Source organism: Saccostrea echinata, unplaced genomic scaffold (assembly GCF_033153115.1).
Source record: "Saccostrea echinata isolate AGI-Se365-2 ecotype Australia unplaced genomic scaffold, CSIRO_AGI_Sech_v1 ptg000012l, whole genome shotgun sequence".
NCBI lineage: Eukaryota > Metazoa > Mollusca > Bivalvia > Ostreida > Ostreidae > Saccostrea > Saccostrea echinata.
The window spans coordinates 24,887,759-24,907,265 of NW_026889761.1; the positions used below are offsets into that span (position 1 = coordinate 24,887,759).

The 19,507-nt window shown below is 32.1% G+C and overlaps 1 protein-coding gene across 5 annotated transcripts in view; it reads right to left on the reverse strand.

Moving 5' to 3' along the window:
• The window catches only part of LOC133185598 (uncharacterized), a 109,655-nt gene that overhangs the window by 32,970 nt on the left and 57,178 nt on the right, over positions 1-19,507 (reverse strand). The window contains exon 1 of one of the 5 annotated variants that reach the window (XM_061320909.1): positions 11,522-11,578. The exons of 3 other annotated variants lie outside the window; for them this stretch is intronic. In XM_061320909.1, the coding sequence (XP_061176893.1) occupies positions 11,522-11,563 (42 nt within the window). In that variant the 5' untranslated portion in view covers positions 11,564-11,578. Of the gene's footprint in view, positions 1-7,207; positions 7,378-11,521; positions 11,579-19,507 lie in introns of those variants that run through there. One more of the 5 variants, XM_061320908.1, reaches the window with a different exon arrangement.

The window sequence follows — 19,507 nt, forward strand, 5'->3', positions numbered from 1 at the left end:
TTTGTATTGAACTTTTCATTGATCACAATATACCCTCAATATCTTGAACTTCTTATATCAATCATACCTCTTTAACTCATTTTAAAAAGCTTGTTTCCATTACTCAATATCTAAGTCAGTCAGAGACATTGAAGTTACTTGAACATTAAATAATTGTGTCCAAATTTTGTACTCAGCCGGGTCATTAAAGTACATGTATAATAAAAGCATGAATGAATATCTTGACAACGAGATAAAAAAAAAATATCTGAATATTATCGCCCCTTATTTCAAAATTTCTTTAAATGGAAAATAAAGGTGTGAATGCATCAAGACAATGAGATAAAAACGTCTAAGTATCAATCCCTCTTATTTCAAAATTTCTTTAAAGTTAGTACCCCACAAGAATCACATGACTTCATTCATAAAGTTCAACAAAAAAAATTTCAATGGGATTCAAAATCGTGACCTATTGGCAGGAATATCTTGGTAAAGATTTACAAACTTTACAGAGTCTATACTGAGCAGGTAGACTTAAGTACACCTGATATTTGACAAGTATTCTGATCTGAAGTAGGTCAAGTATATCAGGCAGGTATAGAAATGATGGTCGCTGTGGTATCTATAGGATTGGTCCAATAGCGCCGCAATTGTTGCAACTGTCATGCTATGTATCTGTGTCAAATTCCTGCGGTTTGTAAGTTTGTCATATATACATAGCCATGGATGAAATTTCGTTAGATAAAGTGAACTATATAATATTCATGTGGGAAAATAAGTTTTTAATTCACATGAAATTCCATGACTCAGTTGTTTTATGTGCTTATTTTAAATATTATAGGATCAATTTGGCTGAAAGTTTTACGTTAATTGCTACTTTACATTTTATACATCTCCTTTAATTCCCGTTCATTTAAAAAAACCACCAAAAGTTCAGCCATTTAATTTTGTGGCAAGTAAATAAGGGAGAGATAACCATATTAAGATTTTTATTGTTAATTAATTCCATTTTTACAAGAGTACCGACCCCGTAAGTTAAACAAAAAACTTTTTGCTACTTGACAAGTCGAGAGTCAAATAAATGAAGGGATTAAATTAGCAACAGATTTTATTTACTATACATTCTTGCTTCAGGGAATCTCAGGCGGTATTGTTCCATTTCAATTAACAACATGACTTTTACCACATTAAATCTATGTTCTCCCAAGCGTTTGTCCTCAGATTCAACTGTACAAATCCCTAATCCAATCCATTAATCTAATACATTAAATCACCCCGATACACTAAACAATCTAAAAAATTCCATCTATGAATTGTAATATATAGGCAGTGATTAAATATTTAACCTTTTCTAGATTTGAAACACACCTATATGAATCAATGTCAGAATTGCTATTTTCTATGTAGTAGTAATCCATTACACATTTAATGAAGCACATGTTGCAGCGTATTAATTTGCATAGAAATTAAACAATACAACTGCATTCAAATTCAGCCCAAAATAGAATAAGAATTTTATCAGTGATACACAGGAGGCTACAAATCTGATATTATAAACTTCATCTTCACATTATTAATTAAATGATTAATTTAAAACAACTCAGACAAAATTAAGCCTAATTATTTAATTAATAATACTTCCTTCTAAAATTCTTTAATTGCAATGTCTTCATTGGTAGATACATTTCAGATGATGGCATTTGAAAATTCATTAGACAATTTACTTTTCAAACTTCAGCAAGAAAAAAAAATTACCTCAAAATCTTCCTCCTCATGCACTGAATTCCAATGCAAGTGCCACTCAACGGCCATGTGTATATCAAAGAACATTGCAAAGAAAAATTGAGACTTATCCCTCTGTGGACCAAAACACAAACAAAATTAGTACTAAGGAATAGACCCTAACATGTGCAGTGGTGTGGGGTATAGTATATTACTGTACTTATTTAATTTATGGCTTGATTATGGGGGTTAATTTTGTTTGTCATTAAGCCCTCTAGCTTCCTTTAACTAAGTCACAACGTCAAGGCTCGGGTATTATACCACCCAATAATTCCTTCTAGCTTTCCCCCTTGTTTGGTAAACACACTTGAGGGGCCACTAAAATTTAAGCAGAATGTCATCAAACATTTTACAACTTGAATGTTCAACAAACTTGTTACAATTTGAACATAAATCAATGACAAGATCACACTTGAAGATTGTTATTCTATTTTTGTATTTTAACTTGAAACATATCATTATACATATTTTACTTTTTTCCAAAGCTATAACGTTACATACAGTCTGCGGCACTTAAAGTTGTGAAAAAGAGCAATTTACACAAACTCAGGGTCTATGAAAAAATTGTTGGAAGTTTTCCATTCAAGTATTCATTAACTTTTAATGATCTTAAAATAGGACCTTTTATTTACTCAACAGGTGCAAGAGAAATCAAAAGAAAATTACATATAAGCACTATGTTTAAAAATTCAGTATACGTACTACACACATTGGGCATATTTCTACTGGTAAGAACTCTACACCCCATTCAGAAACCAAGACAAAGATCATAAAAGAGAACATGATACAAGACTCTTCACCAAGTCAACACTAAATATACATGCTAAACCTTGAGCAAATTTACTTTGATGAAAACCTGCATAATTTCCTTGCCCATGCTTCAGATACTTGCTGTTGAGAGGGAGCGTAAAAGAAGCGCTGCTGCAGCATACCTACGCTTCAGTCATGTCAACTTTTGATCTGGGATTAACAGCTTGGGACAGGTCGTGTAAAGTTTTATCTCCATGTAAACAAAGATTACGGGACTTTTTGTTTGTAATTAGAGTATATTGAGACATTGATAAGGGTTTAATTCTCCTCAATAAATGCCCACAGCTGTGTCTGAATATCGGACATAGACTTGATAATCTGGAAATGGAAATTTGTAATTAGTGCAGTACAAAGGACTTCTGTACATTTCTATTTTTTAAGCCTTATCTGTAGGTATATGTTCCATCAGTATATTTGAATTCAATCTTGCCAAGAGCAGCTGAAACTATATGGTGCTTGTCCTTAAGAAGTCCCAAGTATGAAATGAAACTTTGTATGGCCAAAATGAAGAGACTTATAGAAAAGCAACTTTGTGCTCTTGTTTATCAATCTTTAACCTTAATAAAAATTATCCCCATTGTAAATTATACTTGATCCAATCTGAACACTATGGGTGATTGAATTTTTGCAGATATTAGGTGAAGGTCATGACTTTTGATACAATGGAGGTCCTAGTTTAAATTGATTTGATCAAAACTTCTATCAAGACATCAAACCTCCGAGATACCATCACAAAACAAGTAACGGCTCAGAACAAACCCTTGTCACAGCCCCCCTGATTAATTTCTGCCATCTCATTGACCAAGTGGGAGATGGTCCAAATTTGCTCTTGCCACACACATACATTATGAAATGTCATAAATCTACGATCTAGTTTCATTTCACCACATTTTGATATAAACCTTTGATAAAATTGCAACTTTGTAAAGGTATTCCATATTCTTTGATCACACCTGCAAGCTTTTAATGTGCAGAGGTAATAAACATTTGAAATGTAACAATTTTTTATTTTTCAATACACACTTTGTTAAATTAAGCTTTTTATTTTCTGAATTTTATGGATGTGAAAGTATTGTGAATTTGTGTCCTCTCACACAATACAAAGGAAATTTATGACCACCAATATTAAAATGCAATAAAAATTTGTCATCAAAATTACATTTCTTCAATGTTTAAAAGAAATTTAAACAACAGTCTGCAAACATCCAACTATTCCACAAAAGATAAAACATCCCTAGAATTTTCAAGAAAGGTTATAGCGAGACATTCAAAATTCATCCATCTAGCATAGCAACACTCAACAGGGTTTGAGCAGCAATTAACAAATGAATTCGATACCCTCTGATTAAAATCTCAAGAGCAAGCTCAACCAGACCCTAGACACCTCTGAACAAAAAAGTATCTTAATGCGGGCTGCTATCTACCATCTTACACCCTGTCTTTTTGTATCACAGAGGGATGTTTGTGGGTACTCGACAATGCACCGGGTAACTCCGGCATGTTGTATTGTGAGGGGGTCAGGTCAAGAATGCGACTGCACATCTAGCAGGTATTAAAAATCAAACAAGAGATGAAAACATTTGAGAAAAGGGATTTTAAATGAAGGATCGATCTCCAAAAAACAGATAATTTTTTCTCTGCATTTAGCACATTTAAAAAAATTTACTTGGTAATTCTTTGGACATATGTCAAAAACTGCTCAGATCAACAGAGATGAAGAAGAAATGAAGAGTTTGAAAAACTTACCAATATACATAAAGCATTAACGTATTATTACTATAAAATCAAGAAATGCTGAAATTAGCGCAGCTAGAGCATACACAGAATATTTCCAATTAGTGCTGAACTATTTCAGAATGGATATACTTGTAAAATAAGTAAAAGTTAAGCAAGAAGCTCCCCTGAAATCTTGAGTCAACTGTCATACAAAGCCCTTTACTATTATTGATGGCTTGCCAGGCCCTTACCCCAGGGGATGCTGAATCAATCGAAACACAAACAATGATACATATTACAAGATAAAACAGATTATGGACAAGCAAACACCTCCCTAACCATTGTATTGTAGTAGTGTAAGCCATACCTATGACAGGCTGTGTGTTTCTGATCATTCATTATACATTAACCCTGTCAGCCATTGTTTGCATCAGCTCCCCAGGGGAGTCTCAGTACTGATGACATTAACATTACCTAACTTTGATCACTTTACCTGGCCAGGTAAACCCTAGGTAAAGGGAAAAATATTTTTTTTGTTGATTAATTGTTCTTTGATCCACCTTTTATCTGAACAAGTGGATCTGTTGAAATTAAATATGACAGATGACAGTCTCTATAGTGTATTGACCAGACAGCAGAAGGAAAATTTGAGGATGTGCCAACAAGTGAAAAGCATCCGTTAAATCTAATGTGTTTTTTCCTCTAAACCTCCCCCCCAAAAAACATCATTAAATGATCACTGTAAACTGCTTCTGCCAAAAAACAAAAAACAAAAAAAAAAACAAAGTTTTTTCTAGCTTGACCCTACCATTATAAATCTTTTTTTTTTTAAATTTAAGAGATATAATTAATAATTTGTCTTGTAATTAACATTTTCTATGAACATGTGGCAATGACATTATATCTATTATTCTCTCACCTCCTCAGGAACAGATTTTTGTTCACTCTCAATAACAGGAACTTGCTGTTTCTGAATAACATGTCCCATTTCTTCTGTATCATAGATTAATCTTAAATCCTTCCAATGTGTATTTCATTGAAATTGAGTTCATTAACGTACATATATCGCAATCCTCCATGTTCCAAAATGTTTCCATCTACCCACATACCCCCATCTCCTCACTCACAATCATCGGCCTCCAGTGGCCTCCGCAAACAGTGAAACCAAAATTCCAATGTAGCAACACAGGTGGTGATACATTATTATTAACTAAAAGTAACAATTGACCTCTCTCTCTAAATTTCTCTATTCTGACCTGTCAGCCAAGATCAGAAGATGGCACCATGTAAAATTATCCTCATTATTATGCTGTGTCTATAAAAATTTAAACCCCAGCCCTGGTTATAAAATCAATTTCGTTTACTTGATACATACACTTGAAAATCAATTCCTTTTGCCAAAGTGTACGACTCCAATACATGTATTCATATGTATAAATATTTGGTAGGTAAAATATAGGCAAAATCCCTGGGCTTTAAATCCCGTGGAGATCGAATGATTTTCTTTTTTACACACAATGAAAGCAAGAGGCATAATACTAAACACCCTATCTGAGAAACTGACCATGCTGAAATTAAAACCAATCACATATGATCTCCAGCATATATTGTTTACATGTTGCTGTGGAATTACACAAGAAAGATACCCCTAATTCATTATTCATGAAACAGATATTAAACTCTGCTTCATGCAAGCTCTTGGTTTTAGTTAATCAATGCTTGCACTGACAAGCTTAAAATGAACAGCAATTTCTTCGTGGAGAATTTTTCTCACCCTGTCGAGTCATTATCTTTTTTACTATTTAAATAATAACCTGAAATATGCCACAGAGAAGTATCTCCTAGTTGTGTGTGCTAAGCCTCGGAAAAACTTTTCAATTGCTTTGACCTTCGATTTTCTTTGACAATGTGGTATTCTAGGCCAATTGTGTGTTTGCCTAGGTATTTACCAAATAGGTATATAGGAGAATTAATTGTAGAAATATCAGATACCAGGTGCCGGATATCTTAATATCATTTCTTCACACTGTTTAAAGTCGTTATGTCCTGCAATATTACATATTCACAAGTGCAAAACAAGCACACCCAGAAAGGTAAAATATATTTATATAATTCATTATCTACTAAACTGAGCTTAAAATGGATTGCTTTTGACCCCTTTGGTTGATCAGCAGAGTTAGATTACAACATTTCTGGGAGACAATCATATGAACATTCAAAAAGATTCATCTTGTACATAATACCCTAGATTCTAGGGCTGCTAACCTGCTTTTTTTCAATGGAAATGAGTGAATAAGATTTCAATTACTTCTAAATGGTCATAGAAAAGCCAAATTAAATCTGATTTGAAAACATTTGAATTATATCCATTCACCACAAATGCAGAAGTTATCCATATCATAAAATCTGTTCCTAATTCACTACCATTCAAACTTAAAGCCTTTGATAAACATTTGTGTATTGAATTTGTAAGAAGTCTTCCTTATGAATCAAAGTGTTGTACAAATGACCCAAAGGGTTTTAAATGACTCACATATATAATATATACATATAAAACTTTTTGTATGTGACCTTAAGATCCAACATAAGTAAATTAGTGGCCCAAACACTGCCAAAATAACCAACTTTCCATCGCACAATCATAGGTATGGTTAAATTGCGTATCTTGTTGTTGGTAGCTACTGGTACTGGTTGTGGTGGAAAAGGGAGGGGGGGGGGGGCAGTGGGAGATCGTTCTTGCATGGTCTTGTAGCTATATGCATTTTGTTTCCTGATAATTACAGTTTTTTCCAATTAATTCTGCAATCAGTGTGTCACAATCCTAACAAATTCAAAGATACGCAGCCATGCTTATATAACTTGATAACTATATTTGACTTAGCCCCTCTCTGCTCACATAAGACTTCCAAAAAATACTTACAGATAATAGCTGCACATCTTCTGGATAGTTAAATATATCCACCATATTGGTTATATACACTAAAGGTTCACATCCTTTCCATGTAACATAAAATACATATCAAACATTGTCAACCAGTGACACTTGGAATTGGTTAAAATCCAGCATGAACTAAAACACATAGTCCTCATTATGTACCTACTGACTGCAGGTCTGAATTCACACCTAATCTGAATATCAGCTGGAATATTGCATAAATAAAAGATTTATATCTAAAACAGCCAAGAGACAAAAGTCTACTTCCTTCCTTCACTACTGATTTTTTAGGCAAATTATGACATTTGCATCATTATGTAATAGTTTCAGAGAATAAACACACACATGTCCAATCCAATTAACTAGTCCAAGAATGTTAGAAATTCCAAAAAGGAGCTGAAAATACACAACAAATTAAGGAGACTGATGATTCTGATATAAAATCCATGCAGTACAGAGAGTGCACCACCTTAATTTACCTATGGAGCCCAGGTGAGTTTTATCACCTGAGGGTGTGTGGTGACACAGACTATGATGAATTTTTACATGTTGCCCTTAGTCAACATCCCATCCCCTTCTAATGTAACCATGTCCAAGTAAGCTGTTAGATGGCCCAAGGACTGGTCAACAACAATGAAATATGACCACTGAACAATGTATTATCATTTATCATAATTAATAACCATAAATAATTATAATTGTTCAACTGAAAAAGAAAAATTTTTCAACCACTCTCCATCTTAAAGGATTAGAGAGTACAGAAACCCAAGAACTTCGATAACTGTATGCTATCTGGGAAAGCATATTTTACTTTAAAATTTACATCCCAAAGTGGTAAAAGTCTGTTGAATTTGGTTTCTTTTTTTTAACCTTCTAGCATTGATGTAGATGTCCAGTATAAACATATTTTTGCCAGAAATTGAACAATCAGATGACTTCTTTTGACTATCCCCCCCCCCACCCCCCACCAAATAACAATTTTACTTAACCAAGATTGTAGCTTTTTAATTTGAGACACTGAAAAAACAGATTAAACATGACATTTATGTACACTGTTCTGTCCAGTAATTTGGAAGAATATAAGACAAGAACTCCTCTTATGATCCAACGGACCCTGACACAAAAAAAAAAATTTACAAGACAATCTCATAATCATTCATCAGTGTGAAAAAGTTTTCAGACATGATGAATTTTGTGGGTTCTTTTTTCTAACATTAGTATTTATCAACTACAATGGCATTTCCAGCGATAATACACATCCTAGAACAACTAAATACAGGCAAGGTGACAATTATTTCATACTCATTAGCGGTAAAATGATAAAAATTCTGTTTTCCTTTACAGATCTAGACCTACAAATCTGGTAAACATTTTCTAAATTTTTTCCCCCCATTTCTTACATTCTGAAATTTTTCCACAATTGAAATGTGTCAATACATATTTTAGGTCAATGTTTTTCATGATGAAATGCAGAATCTTCCCCAAATTTAATTTTAATTGACCTTCCACAGAAAGTATTTAAATAACATATTTAAGCTTCATTTTGGTAAGCCTCTCTAACCTCAAAGTAAAAAGGCTGAATTCCCCTGTCTCTCAACCCCTTTCCTTTCCTTACTGAAAAAAAGCTTTTCTCCTGTACAATGTTGTTCTTTACTTCATTCTCAATGTAAAGACACCAGTCTTTTCTCTTTATCTGTACTAAACTGACCTCTGAGAAGTCAAGACACACCCTGGTGAATCTTGGGTATTCTTCAGAATTCAAGGGTCTTTGGCCTTTTCCCTTCATCTTTAGCTAGCCAACATGACATAGACTGTGAACAAACTATGTAACACCGTCAAACTCCACACACAAACACAGTCTGACATTGTTTGTCTGACCTCACAAATGTCTGACAAGTTTGCTTTCTTCTTGAAGTGAAAGCGTCTTTCATGTTGCACTTTTCCTGACGAAATGAACACCAAGCTTCACCCTAGCTTCTACAGTGCATTTGGCTACAAAAGGTTTAACTTAGATCCTGTACTGGCTGATTGGACCTTTTCATAGTGTGTTGCATAGGATAATAGCTCATAAAGTGGTTGAGAAAGACAATACTCAACATTCAATACTCAACATTTGGGATGAATTGGTTAATTTGCATGTAGTTTCATTTCACATTATCTAGTATCTTGTACCTAGTTTCATGCTGATCAAAACAATCTCTAAAGATGAAAAATCTTACAGTTTACAGCTATGTAAAAATAGTGATGTACTGTAACTGTCCTACTTCTTGCTAGATGACTGATCTACATGATGGTGTGTGGTGCCAGACATCGTACCTATCTATAACCATGTCCTCATAGTCATGAATCACCTTTGGAACACTATACAAGTCATAATGCTCCAATAACTTTGTCTAATGGCAGGAGATTTTTAATTTCCCCTCTGCTGCTATTTGATTTCCTAATGGCCCAATATAGAATTTTCAAACCTTTCCTCTAATTACAGTAATTGTTGAAAGGAATTTTTAAAATAAAAAAAGGTACATTTTCAAAAGCTATTCAACATTAAATCTCCCCATCAAATTGCCTGAACAAATCACAGTGTAATCTGTTAGACTTTTAAATGCAAAGATTACACAGTCTCTTCTTTTTTCATTTTTTAACTTGTGAAACTGTTACCTAAGTCAAATTGAACTCTACATAACACACAAGCTGCCTCAGGTCAGTTGGTCAATTTTAACAGTTGACCACCACATTACACCATTAACTTCAATGTGGTCTAACCCTGTAACGGTATGTAACAAGGCACGGAAACAAATGACCCTTACATGTATATAATTACATATACCAGGGGTTAAGACAAATTATGGACTAAGCTTTGGGGAAGGCCTTTTTGTGCTCAATAAATCATTGAGGTACCTCTCTTGTCCTGAAATAATGATTTAAACTGACCCAATGACCTTTACAAAATAGGTCAAGTTTACCTTAGTCCAATAACTTTAGGTTAAATTCCTTACATTAAAATCATTAAAAGTTAAATAACAATTTCTTTATGGGATATTTGGGAAAATAATTTCCTTGTCAATGAATAATAAAATCTGGCATGCAGCAAGGAGGAGGTTTTCTTACAGCTTTATTCAGTCATAAAACATACCTTAATTATCCTATCTCTCAAGTGTACTGGTTATGGTATAAACCTATGGTTTAACAAGAGTATCCTACAGCCCATGCATGCACTTTAATTGCGGAATAATTTTCAGAGAGATTTAAAAAACCACATTGACACATACCATGTCGCCACCAGCCTCTCATAATTCAGAGATTATCAATGACTACCTATATCTATAGCATATCACATAAAAATAATTGACTTAATCATGGTGAATGCTAGTATAATGAAACATACTCTTTTCAAAGGTATGCAAGTGCTAAAGTACGATATGAACTGATTACACAGAAAAGCTTTAAGGGAGAACATTGCTTCAGTGTTTGCTACAAGCTCAGATGTTGACAAACAAAACCACCCAAAGGATTTGTCTTTTTACAAGTCAAAACAGAAGAATGAATACACCATCTAAATTATCCTGATGGACAAGCAACAAAGTATAAGCCGACAAGTTAATTGATTCTCTACAATTAGAATTTTCTCTTTGTCACTCAGAATTAAGCAAAGTAGGCTAGGGTACTTGTTAGTTCACCAAGTACAGACAAACTCATCCCAAATTTCTTTGTATACAGTTATTGTAACTGGAAATTCAGTTCTTATTTCTGAGAGAAGATGCTACATATTTTGTAATCCTGAAAGCATGTGCTCTCCTGTAGAAATAGAAATTTTTGGAAAAAGTGCCTAAGTAGAGTTTATCACATTCCTGTTTATAAAAAAATTTTGATCCACCACCTAAAGAGGATTAAACACCAGAACACCCACACTTTGACGAGTGGGACTTTGACAGATTAACGGGTAGACACCTCAATCCTAAAAACATATCAATCAAAAAACAAAACCTTCATCCTCATAATCTACAATTTTATGTCAACCTTCAACATAATCTGCAGATCAAAGACAAACATCAAAATGCATGAGACTTCATAACGCTTACCTTTGCCCTAAAAATTTACACTGATGCCCAAACACAGGAGTCCAACGCAGCAATTTCTCTTCATACCCTGTCACAACATAAACATTTTAGGGCAATCCCTTTTAAACAAACCTTGCACTTTAACAAACAATCGAAAAGGGGTTACGACCCCGAGACTTCCAGATCTCATTATCAGGTGTTCAGTTTAATTAAGAAATTAAAACGGAAAAAGCGGTCTTACGTTTTGCAAACCTTTGGAAGAGAGGGTTCGGAAATTAGTCATTAGTAACACATCCGACTAAATCAGCACATAATTTAAGACATTTTGTACGTGACCTCTCAGCTGGGTAGATATAGGTGATAAAAGCAGGTACACAACAAGACGGATTGATTATGGCCATGATAATCTACATTGTGTTCACTCAAATTCACCTTATAGTCTATCAAGGATAGATATTATTTTCATTCAGTTCTGATCTTAGCCAACATTTTAGAAATATAACTTTTTTATTAATAATTACTAGGGCTCGACTCTTTTGTTAGTATGAAATGATGAAAATACGAAATTTTAATGCTGCACGCTGCTCATGATAATAAACTTTTTTTTGCAAGATTTTCATAATGAAGTTTTATAATCAAACTTTATTTAAAACATTTATGGAGGAGAGCTAATTAATTTGAACTCAATTCATGACTGTAATTCAGAATAAAATTAATTACATGCACGCCCATATCGAAAATGAATACAAAAATAATACAAGAAAATAATACTAAAATAATACAAAAAAAGTATATTTTTAATGACCAAATTTGGAACCCTCTAAATCTTGGTTCCAATTTAGGTCAAAAATAATAGACTTTTTAAAAGCCAAACACAGAAAAATATATTTTTAATATACTTTATTTTTTCGAAATAATACAGAAATAATACACATGACCTGTAAAAACGTATTGTTTTTGTACTTTTGTATTATTTCTCTATTTTCCTCTCCAAAGTATAAAAATAATACAGTCCATAGAAAAGTATAGAAAAAATACAGAATGTATTAATTTTGTATTAGCATATATTATTTTTGTATTTTTTCACCTTTAAGAATTAAAATACAAAAAAAATATAGAAATATATTAATTTTGTATCACATATATTATTTTTGTATTTTTTCATCTGGAACAATTAAAAGTACAAAAAAGATATAAAATATGAAAATAATACAGTACACAAAAAAGTATGAAAAAAATATAGAATGTATTAATTTTGTATTAATATGTATTGTTTTTGTATTTTTATCAGCATGAAGGATTGTATTTCAAAAATATCAAAAAAGTACAAGAATGATAGACAAAAAATACATTTAAATGCTTAAAATAATACAAAACAGAGTTTTAAAAACTACAAAAATGATCATGGGCAAAAATTGTTATTTGAAGAAAAGGGGTTGGAGATTGAGGTTCTTAATAGCATCTATTGATTGTTATTCAAAAATCTTTTATTTATTTGAAATATTTGTTAAATAACAATTTTAGTAACTCAGTCAGATTACCTTAAATGTACAAATAGCTAATTAAAAAGTAATTAATGTGGCAAGGCTACTGATTCAGCTACCAATTCTAGTCTTGATCTTTCTTTTTACATATAATCTACTCTTCAATAGTCCTAATATTTTTCACAAGTTTAACTAATCCTGTTTTCTTTGTACTTTTACCAACTGTTTCAATCTCTCTGCTTTGCTGTTTCTTTTGTATGGAAAAGGTAGAGGAGTGTTTACTTTGTTGCAGAAGTCCATCTTCAAATCACACAACCTGTCATCTCATCTGACTTCATCACTGTGAAATATAGAACAGAATGATATAATAATAAAATTTAATGAACCATTACCTCAACAAAACACACATTTTCACATCCAAAATAATTCTATATAGATTTTGTTTAGCTCACACACCTGCAATGCTTTCTTGAGAGGGATCTTCTTCCTCCATGACTAATCAGCTTTTCTTCAATGTTCTGCTGACTGAAATTAACAATAATTATAAATTGAAATTCCAAAAGATCCAGCGGAGTTCACCAAATTCCATACAATTGTACCATTGAAATTACTTTTCTTTAATCTGGGGTTTCTTAGGGGACAACCATTTGATTTGACAATCTGGAGAAGAAAAAGGGGGGGGGGCTGATTTATAAAATATTTTAAAAAATATATTTGTAATAAACAATCTGTCCTTGAAAATGTTGAAAGATTAAACAAAATGTGTGCCCCAATGTTATTTAAATAAACTGCCCCCTCCCCCCGAACCCAACCTAACCCCCCCCCCCCCCTAAAAAAAATTTGAGTTTATACAAATTACAGAATTGTTTTTGAAGGGAAAATAAATAATTCGTCTCTGGTAAACTTAAAAAAATTGGAATGAATTAGAACTAGGAAGCCAAAGGCTTGAAAATTACCCCCATCTTCCACCCCTCCCTCCCCAATCAGAATTTATCACAAAAACCCTTGTTCCCCACATGGCCAATAACCGTACTATTTTATCTTTCTACAATACTACAAAATGGGTAAAAAAGGCATTCTTTGTTCCTCTATCTTTGTACTAAGTTATTATTTAAAAAACTGAAACTTTAATGTGCTAAAATATACATAATCTTACCGCAACTGTCGTTGTTTACACCAGAAAAGTCCGGATATGATGCCTAAAAAACGTCAGTCTCCTTATGTATTTGCTTTCCTTGGTTCATATATATGATCCTGTGTACCATGATTATGCTGAACTTCTGTTTTTCGATCCATTTTACTCGCGAGCAAATGAGAGTTTATTCAAAATCACCTGCAGCTTTCTCAACACGTCCCGGGAAGAATTTTCAAAATGGCGTGGGTGAAATATTGTTGACCAATCAGAGAACAGTACGGAAGAGTTTTAAAATCTGACCAATCATATTGTGTCATATATACGAAAATTACCGATGTTGAGATCGGAACAGTTAGAGAAAACATATTTACATGGTTTTAAATATCTTGAATCAATTGAACAAACCTAAAATTATGTTAGAAAAAAACGATGTTCAATTTAATCATCAGAATCATTTTTTTATTCCTTACGGAATTTACCGATTACGAAACATCGTTATTTCCGGTCATCATTTCCGCTGAGAGCAGCCATTTTTATATTCAAGTTGACCTGTGAAGTAGACCATAAAGTTCAAATATAATGATCAAAACGAGCGGTAGATACATAATATATAGCCTTTTTGACGGACAACTTAACTCATACATACGGTACCAGAGATTGAAATAATGTTTAACAACTATCCTTTACACCAATTTCACAACATTTTCTATATTATTTCATGATATTCTTTCATTATAATTTCTTATTTAATTTTTTTTAAAAGCGGATAATTAAATAGTTCTATTTCATGTAATTGTAATACGTACTGAATTAAATATAATGTATACTAATTTGAGTTGTCTAGTCAAGAAAACATCGTAGGTACTGTAATTAGTGGAACTCTCCATGTTGGTTGTTTTTGTTTTTTTTTTTTTTTGGTTGGGATGTGTTTTCACGGGTAAATCATGTTATTTCTTTGAGTAGTATAACATGTACTCCTCTATTGTTAGCCTGCAGGTGGCCACCTGTGCTGTTGGCGATAGTTGTAAACACTCGGTTGTAAACACGCTGTAAAATTTTCAACACAAAAAGAAAGTCTGAAACTCTGAAACTTCAAAATTTACCGCGTGTTTACAACTATCATGTACAGCACAGGTGTTCCCTTAGACGTATCTATCTCTTTCAAAATGACAATTTCACACCTAGTAAAGACATGTTTTAAAAATGAAATTGTTTAGTTAACAAATTTAAACTACTGAAATTTTCTGTTCTAAATAGCAATTAAATGTAAATAGTATAAAAGCAACCTTTATAGCAGTGGTCTTAATTAATAAAATCTGAGAAAAAAAATATTAATTCCAACAGACTTATTGCAAGGACATTCTGTAAATTTTCCTAAGTTCAAATAAATACAAATTTCAGTTAAAGAGAACACTAAGTCCAAAATAAATATAAAAAAAATACATACTGACTGTATAGTATTTTTTGAAAAATTATTAAGTCCAAATTTAATACAAAAATAATACAGACTAACTGTATGTAATTTTCTGTCAAATTACTAAGTTCAATTTTAATACAAAAATAATACAGATTAACTGTATGTAATTTTCTGTAAAATTACTAAGTTCAATTTTAATACAGAAAAAATACACTTGAAAAAAACTAAGTCCACAAAAATACAAAAATGATATACCGAAAATAATCTAAGTCCCAAAAAATACAAAAATAATACCCTGTAAAAAATCAAAGTCAGATTTTAATACAAAAATAATCTACCTATTTGTTGGTGATACAAAAATAATATATTTTTTCTGTATTAATTTTAAACAATACGAAAATGATTGTATTAAAAATATATTAAAAATATACTTTTATGTATTATTTTTTGATATGGGCGATTGTGTAGGAGTTAGGGATCTGAAAGCTCTTGAATATGGAGACAGATTTCAAGAAGTTTCCCCTCATTTTTCATGGAGACAAAACAAAAAAAGAAATGACCACTTCAAAGAAGAGCTGTGAAGGATGTCGCTTTGTAAATAAATCGTACTAGGAGTTTACGCATTCATCTCACAAAATCAACCAAAAGGTGACACATTCAAGCAGATTCCAATACACATCAAACATCAAGGATACTGAATATGTACTCAAAAGTCAGAGAGAGAGAATATAATATGTTCAAAGGGAACTAACTCTCCTTCTAGATCACTATATGAAATACAGGTAATGTGAAATCAACCTGCATTCTCGTCTGTTAAAGTTCCGATTATTATGTGACAAAAGTTTTTAAACAGGTCTTGACGACAAGATTTCTCAATGAAGTCTCCTTAGAAAGTCAATATTGACTTAATGTGTATTGCTCTTTGTAAATCTTCCTATACATCCATTCTGCACCCACTATCATTAGCAAACACGTTCATCCATGCAGGGGGCAAAGTCACATGTTCTTTGACGTAAAATTTACTGAAGGGAATTTTGAAAAATTATGTTTTTAATGGTCCTGTATGAGCTTATTTAATATGCAGAGCATTGTCCTTTTTATTTGTGATACACAACTTGGCAAAATTGTCTGGATTTCATTTATAGGTTAAACAGTCTTTAGGTACGTGACACAGCCTTTATCAATAATTTTCAGACATTTTAACAAATATAAACTATTAAACACCTAAGCCTAGATCCATATTTTCAATCAGACATTTAGTTTTCACTTGGAAAAAAAAAAAACTATACCATCTGTATGAAATTACAGCATTCTCATTAATTTTCATCCCATTCTGAATCATTTCGAAATACACAATTGATTAATTGTGGTTTCATGGTGAGTTTTACTTGTGAATACATTAATTATGTTGTGAGGTCAGAAAGTCAAAACAAAATCATGATAAATGTCAATTTCAAATCAATACCAGGAAACGGAAATAACAAAGTGTGCATGCACTCCCTATACGTTGCAAGTCAAATTCGATCTTATTTTTTTAATAAGCTTTATATAAGAAAAGCTCTTTATCAGGCATTCTATGATAATGTAAAAACATAATCTAGGAGATAAAATAAAACACTGCATCTACTGTTTTTATTTTATCTCCTATTTTATCGTTTATTGTTAAAAAATAACATTATAACCATTTACATACACTTATTGTGAGGCCTTTCTGCATAATTTAAATAACATATTGATAAAACATTAAAATTAATGTTCCGATCTTGACAATTTATCATTTTTTGTTTTGATATAAGTCTGTGCCATATAAAACACTTGAAACTGATTAAATTTATCGTGATATATTCATCTTCATTCCTTCGGCACTAGAGAGATACACATTAAATAAAAAAATGACATTTTTCATACACCTAAAAAATTGATATATTCAAATCCCTATAATAATACCTGTTCCAATTTTCAAATCATTTTTCAATGTCATATCAAAGCAATTTATTAAAAAAAAAAAAACAAATTGCTCAGTATTGCTCTTTATATTCATATGAATAACAAATGATTATTATTTCAACTTGAGAACAATTTAATAATGGAAGTAACATGAATTTAACTTTCAAAGGCTATTGAATGCATGAATGTTTTCTTTTTTGTATATTTTCTTAAATTATGATGCAGTATATTTATGCATTTTTATTTGACCCAGTACTTCAACCAAATGCTAAGTATGAGCAAACTCTTAGTCTAAGTTCTATGCATATGAACATCCAATCAGATTGTACTTCAGATCCTAATAAACAAAATCTCTCAAGGAAATCTACAGTTGATCAAGCAAGAGCAATATGTCAACTACAGTCAAACCTCGCTATCTCAAACTCAATGGGACTGAAATTAAACTTTGAGATATCTTAGTATTTGAGATGATTTTTAAGAACATCAGCTCTGGAGGCCATAAAACTTAGATGAGCTCAATTTGATCTCAGTCTCACTTTTCCACTGTAATATTCCTTTATGAAAGTAACACTGAGATCAACAGTGAGCTCATCTAAGTTTCATGGCCCCAGCAGAGTCTGGAAAAGTGGTTGGGACTACTAATTCATTTAGACATTTCCCTGGTATTTGAGATAACAAAGTTCAACTGTACATTGTAGTAGCTCATGTTACAGGTCCCAAATCTTTGATATTCATGGTACCTGGGTATGTACTTTTTTTTTTTTGTTTGTAGCAAGTGTCCTAAATTCGTATGTACCAAAATCTGCTCTTTATTGGTATATTTTCATTTTTCTGAATATTTTTCTTCCAAATGAACTTATTCAGATCTTATTACTACTTTATATTATATGCATGATAATAAGGTTGTGTGCCATGAAGGTTACAACACGCCAAAGAAATCCTACCAAGTTCACTCTTGGCCAGTTTATGGACTTCAAAATTTCATTCCAGTTCATGGACTTTCCAGTTCTAAATTTATTGATGGACAAACTGATCTGCAGTAATGCCAGTTAAAGATATACTTGGAGCAAAATGAACCCCGAGGTTCAAGCTACGTACTACGTACACCAAATCAGATGCCTTAATTCTGGAGACTATAATTATAAAACATGGAGATTTATGTGTACCAATGCTTCAAAATTCTTTAATAATACCACATTAATGTCTTCATCAAATCCTCCAAATAAAAAGTCCTTCTTTCTTAAGACTTCGTTTTTAATACTAAGACATTTTGTATGCTTCACATTTGAGATATGTTTGATACAAACCTAATTTCTAAATAAATATATTATAACAATCACAATCTAGAGATTTAACTGCAAATACCAAGATTATGTACCTCATGAAAATAGAATGAAAGAAAATTAAAAGGTAGCAAATTATGAAACTAAATCAAAAGTTTTGAAAAGTTAGAAGAAGCTGTTCCAGACTATGATGGTTAACACACAGAAGGTGGTCATTAGAAAAATGATCAGAGTTTGTATAGGATTATGTCTTTTTGATCGATTGGATTACTGGGTAGATTTCTATGGTGTAACATGAGCTTCCTCCTGCATTAACAGTCTCTAATGATGGTGATAAAATTAGATGCTATCTTATAATTGGTAGTGCTAAACTATAAACAACAATAGGGGCAACACTCCTCCTTGGCCAATCTCTTTACTTTCCATGAACGAAAAAAATAATTCAGTAAATGATTTATATTCTCACTCATTTGGCAACTTTCATATTGTCTAAGCTTATACCATAAAGACCTACTTCAAAATCATCTCAATGGGTCTGGTATTTTTTGAGTGCAATTAGAGTGTTTTTAAGGGAGTTTTAAACTTTTAACATAAAAATTAAAGTCTATACCCTACACAGTATTGTCAGACTAATTGCCTTGGTATTAAGGAGGAATAATAAAACTATTGATAAGAACAAAAACGTCTGTTTGAAGTTGATCACTGCCTGTTTATAATAATTGACATCGAGCACACTGTCTCTATTTCATTCTAATGTTTTATCAAAGTACTTAAATTATGATGAGATGTAATTCAGTTCAAAGGAAAATAACCACCAAACCTATACATAATTGGGCACTTTAAATAATTCTTATTCACCTATTTTTTTTTCCAATATCCATAATATGGTTTGATAGTGTTGAAGTACTTCAGTTATGACTGAAACTTAATTCTGACTAGAATTACCCATTTACAGTTCCCA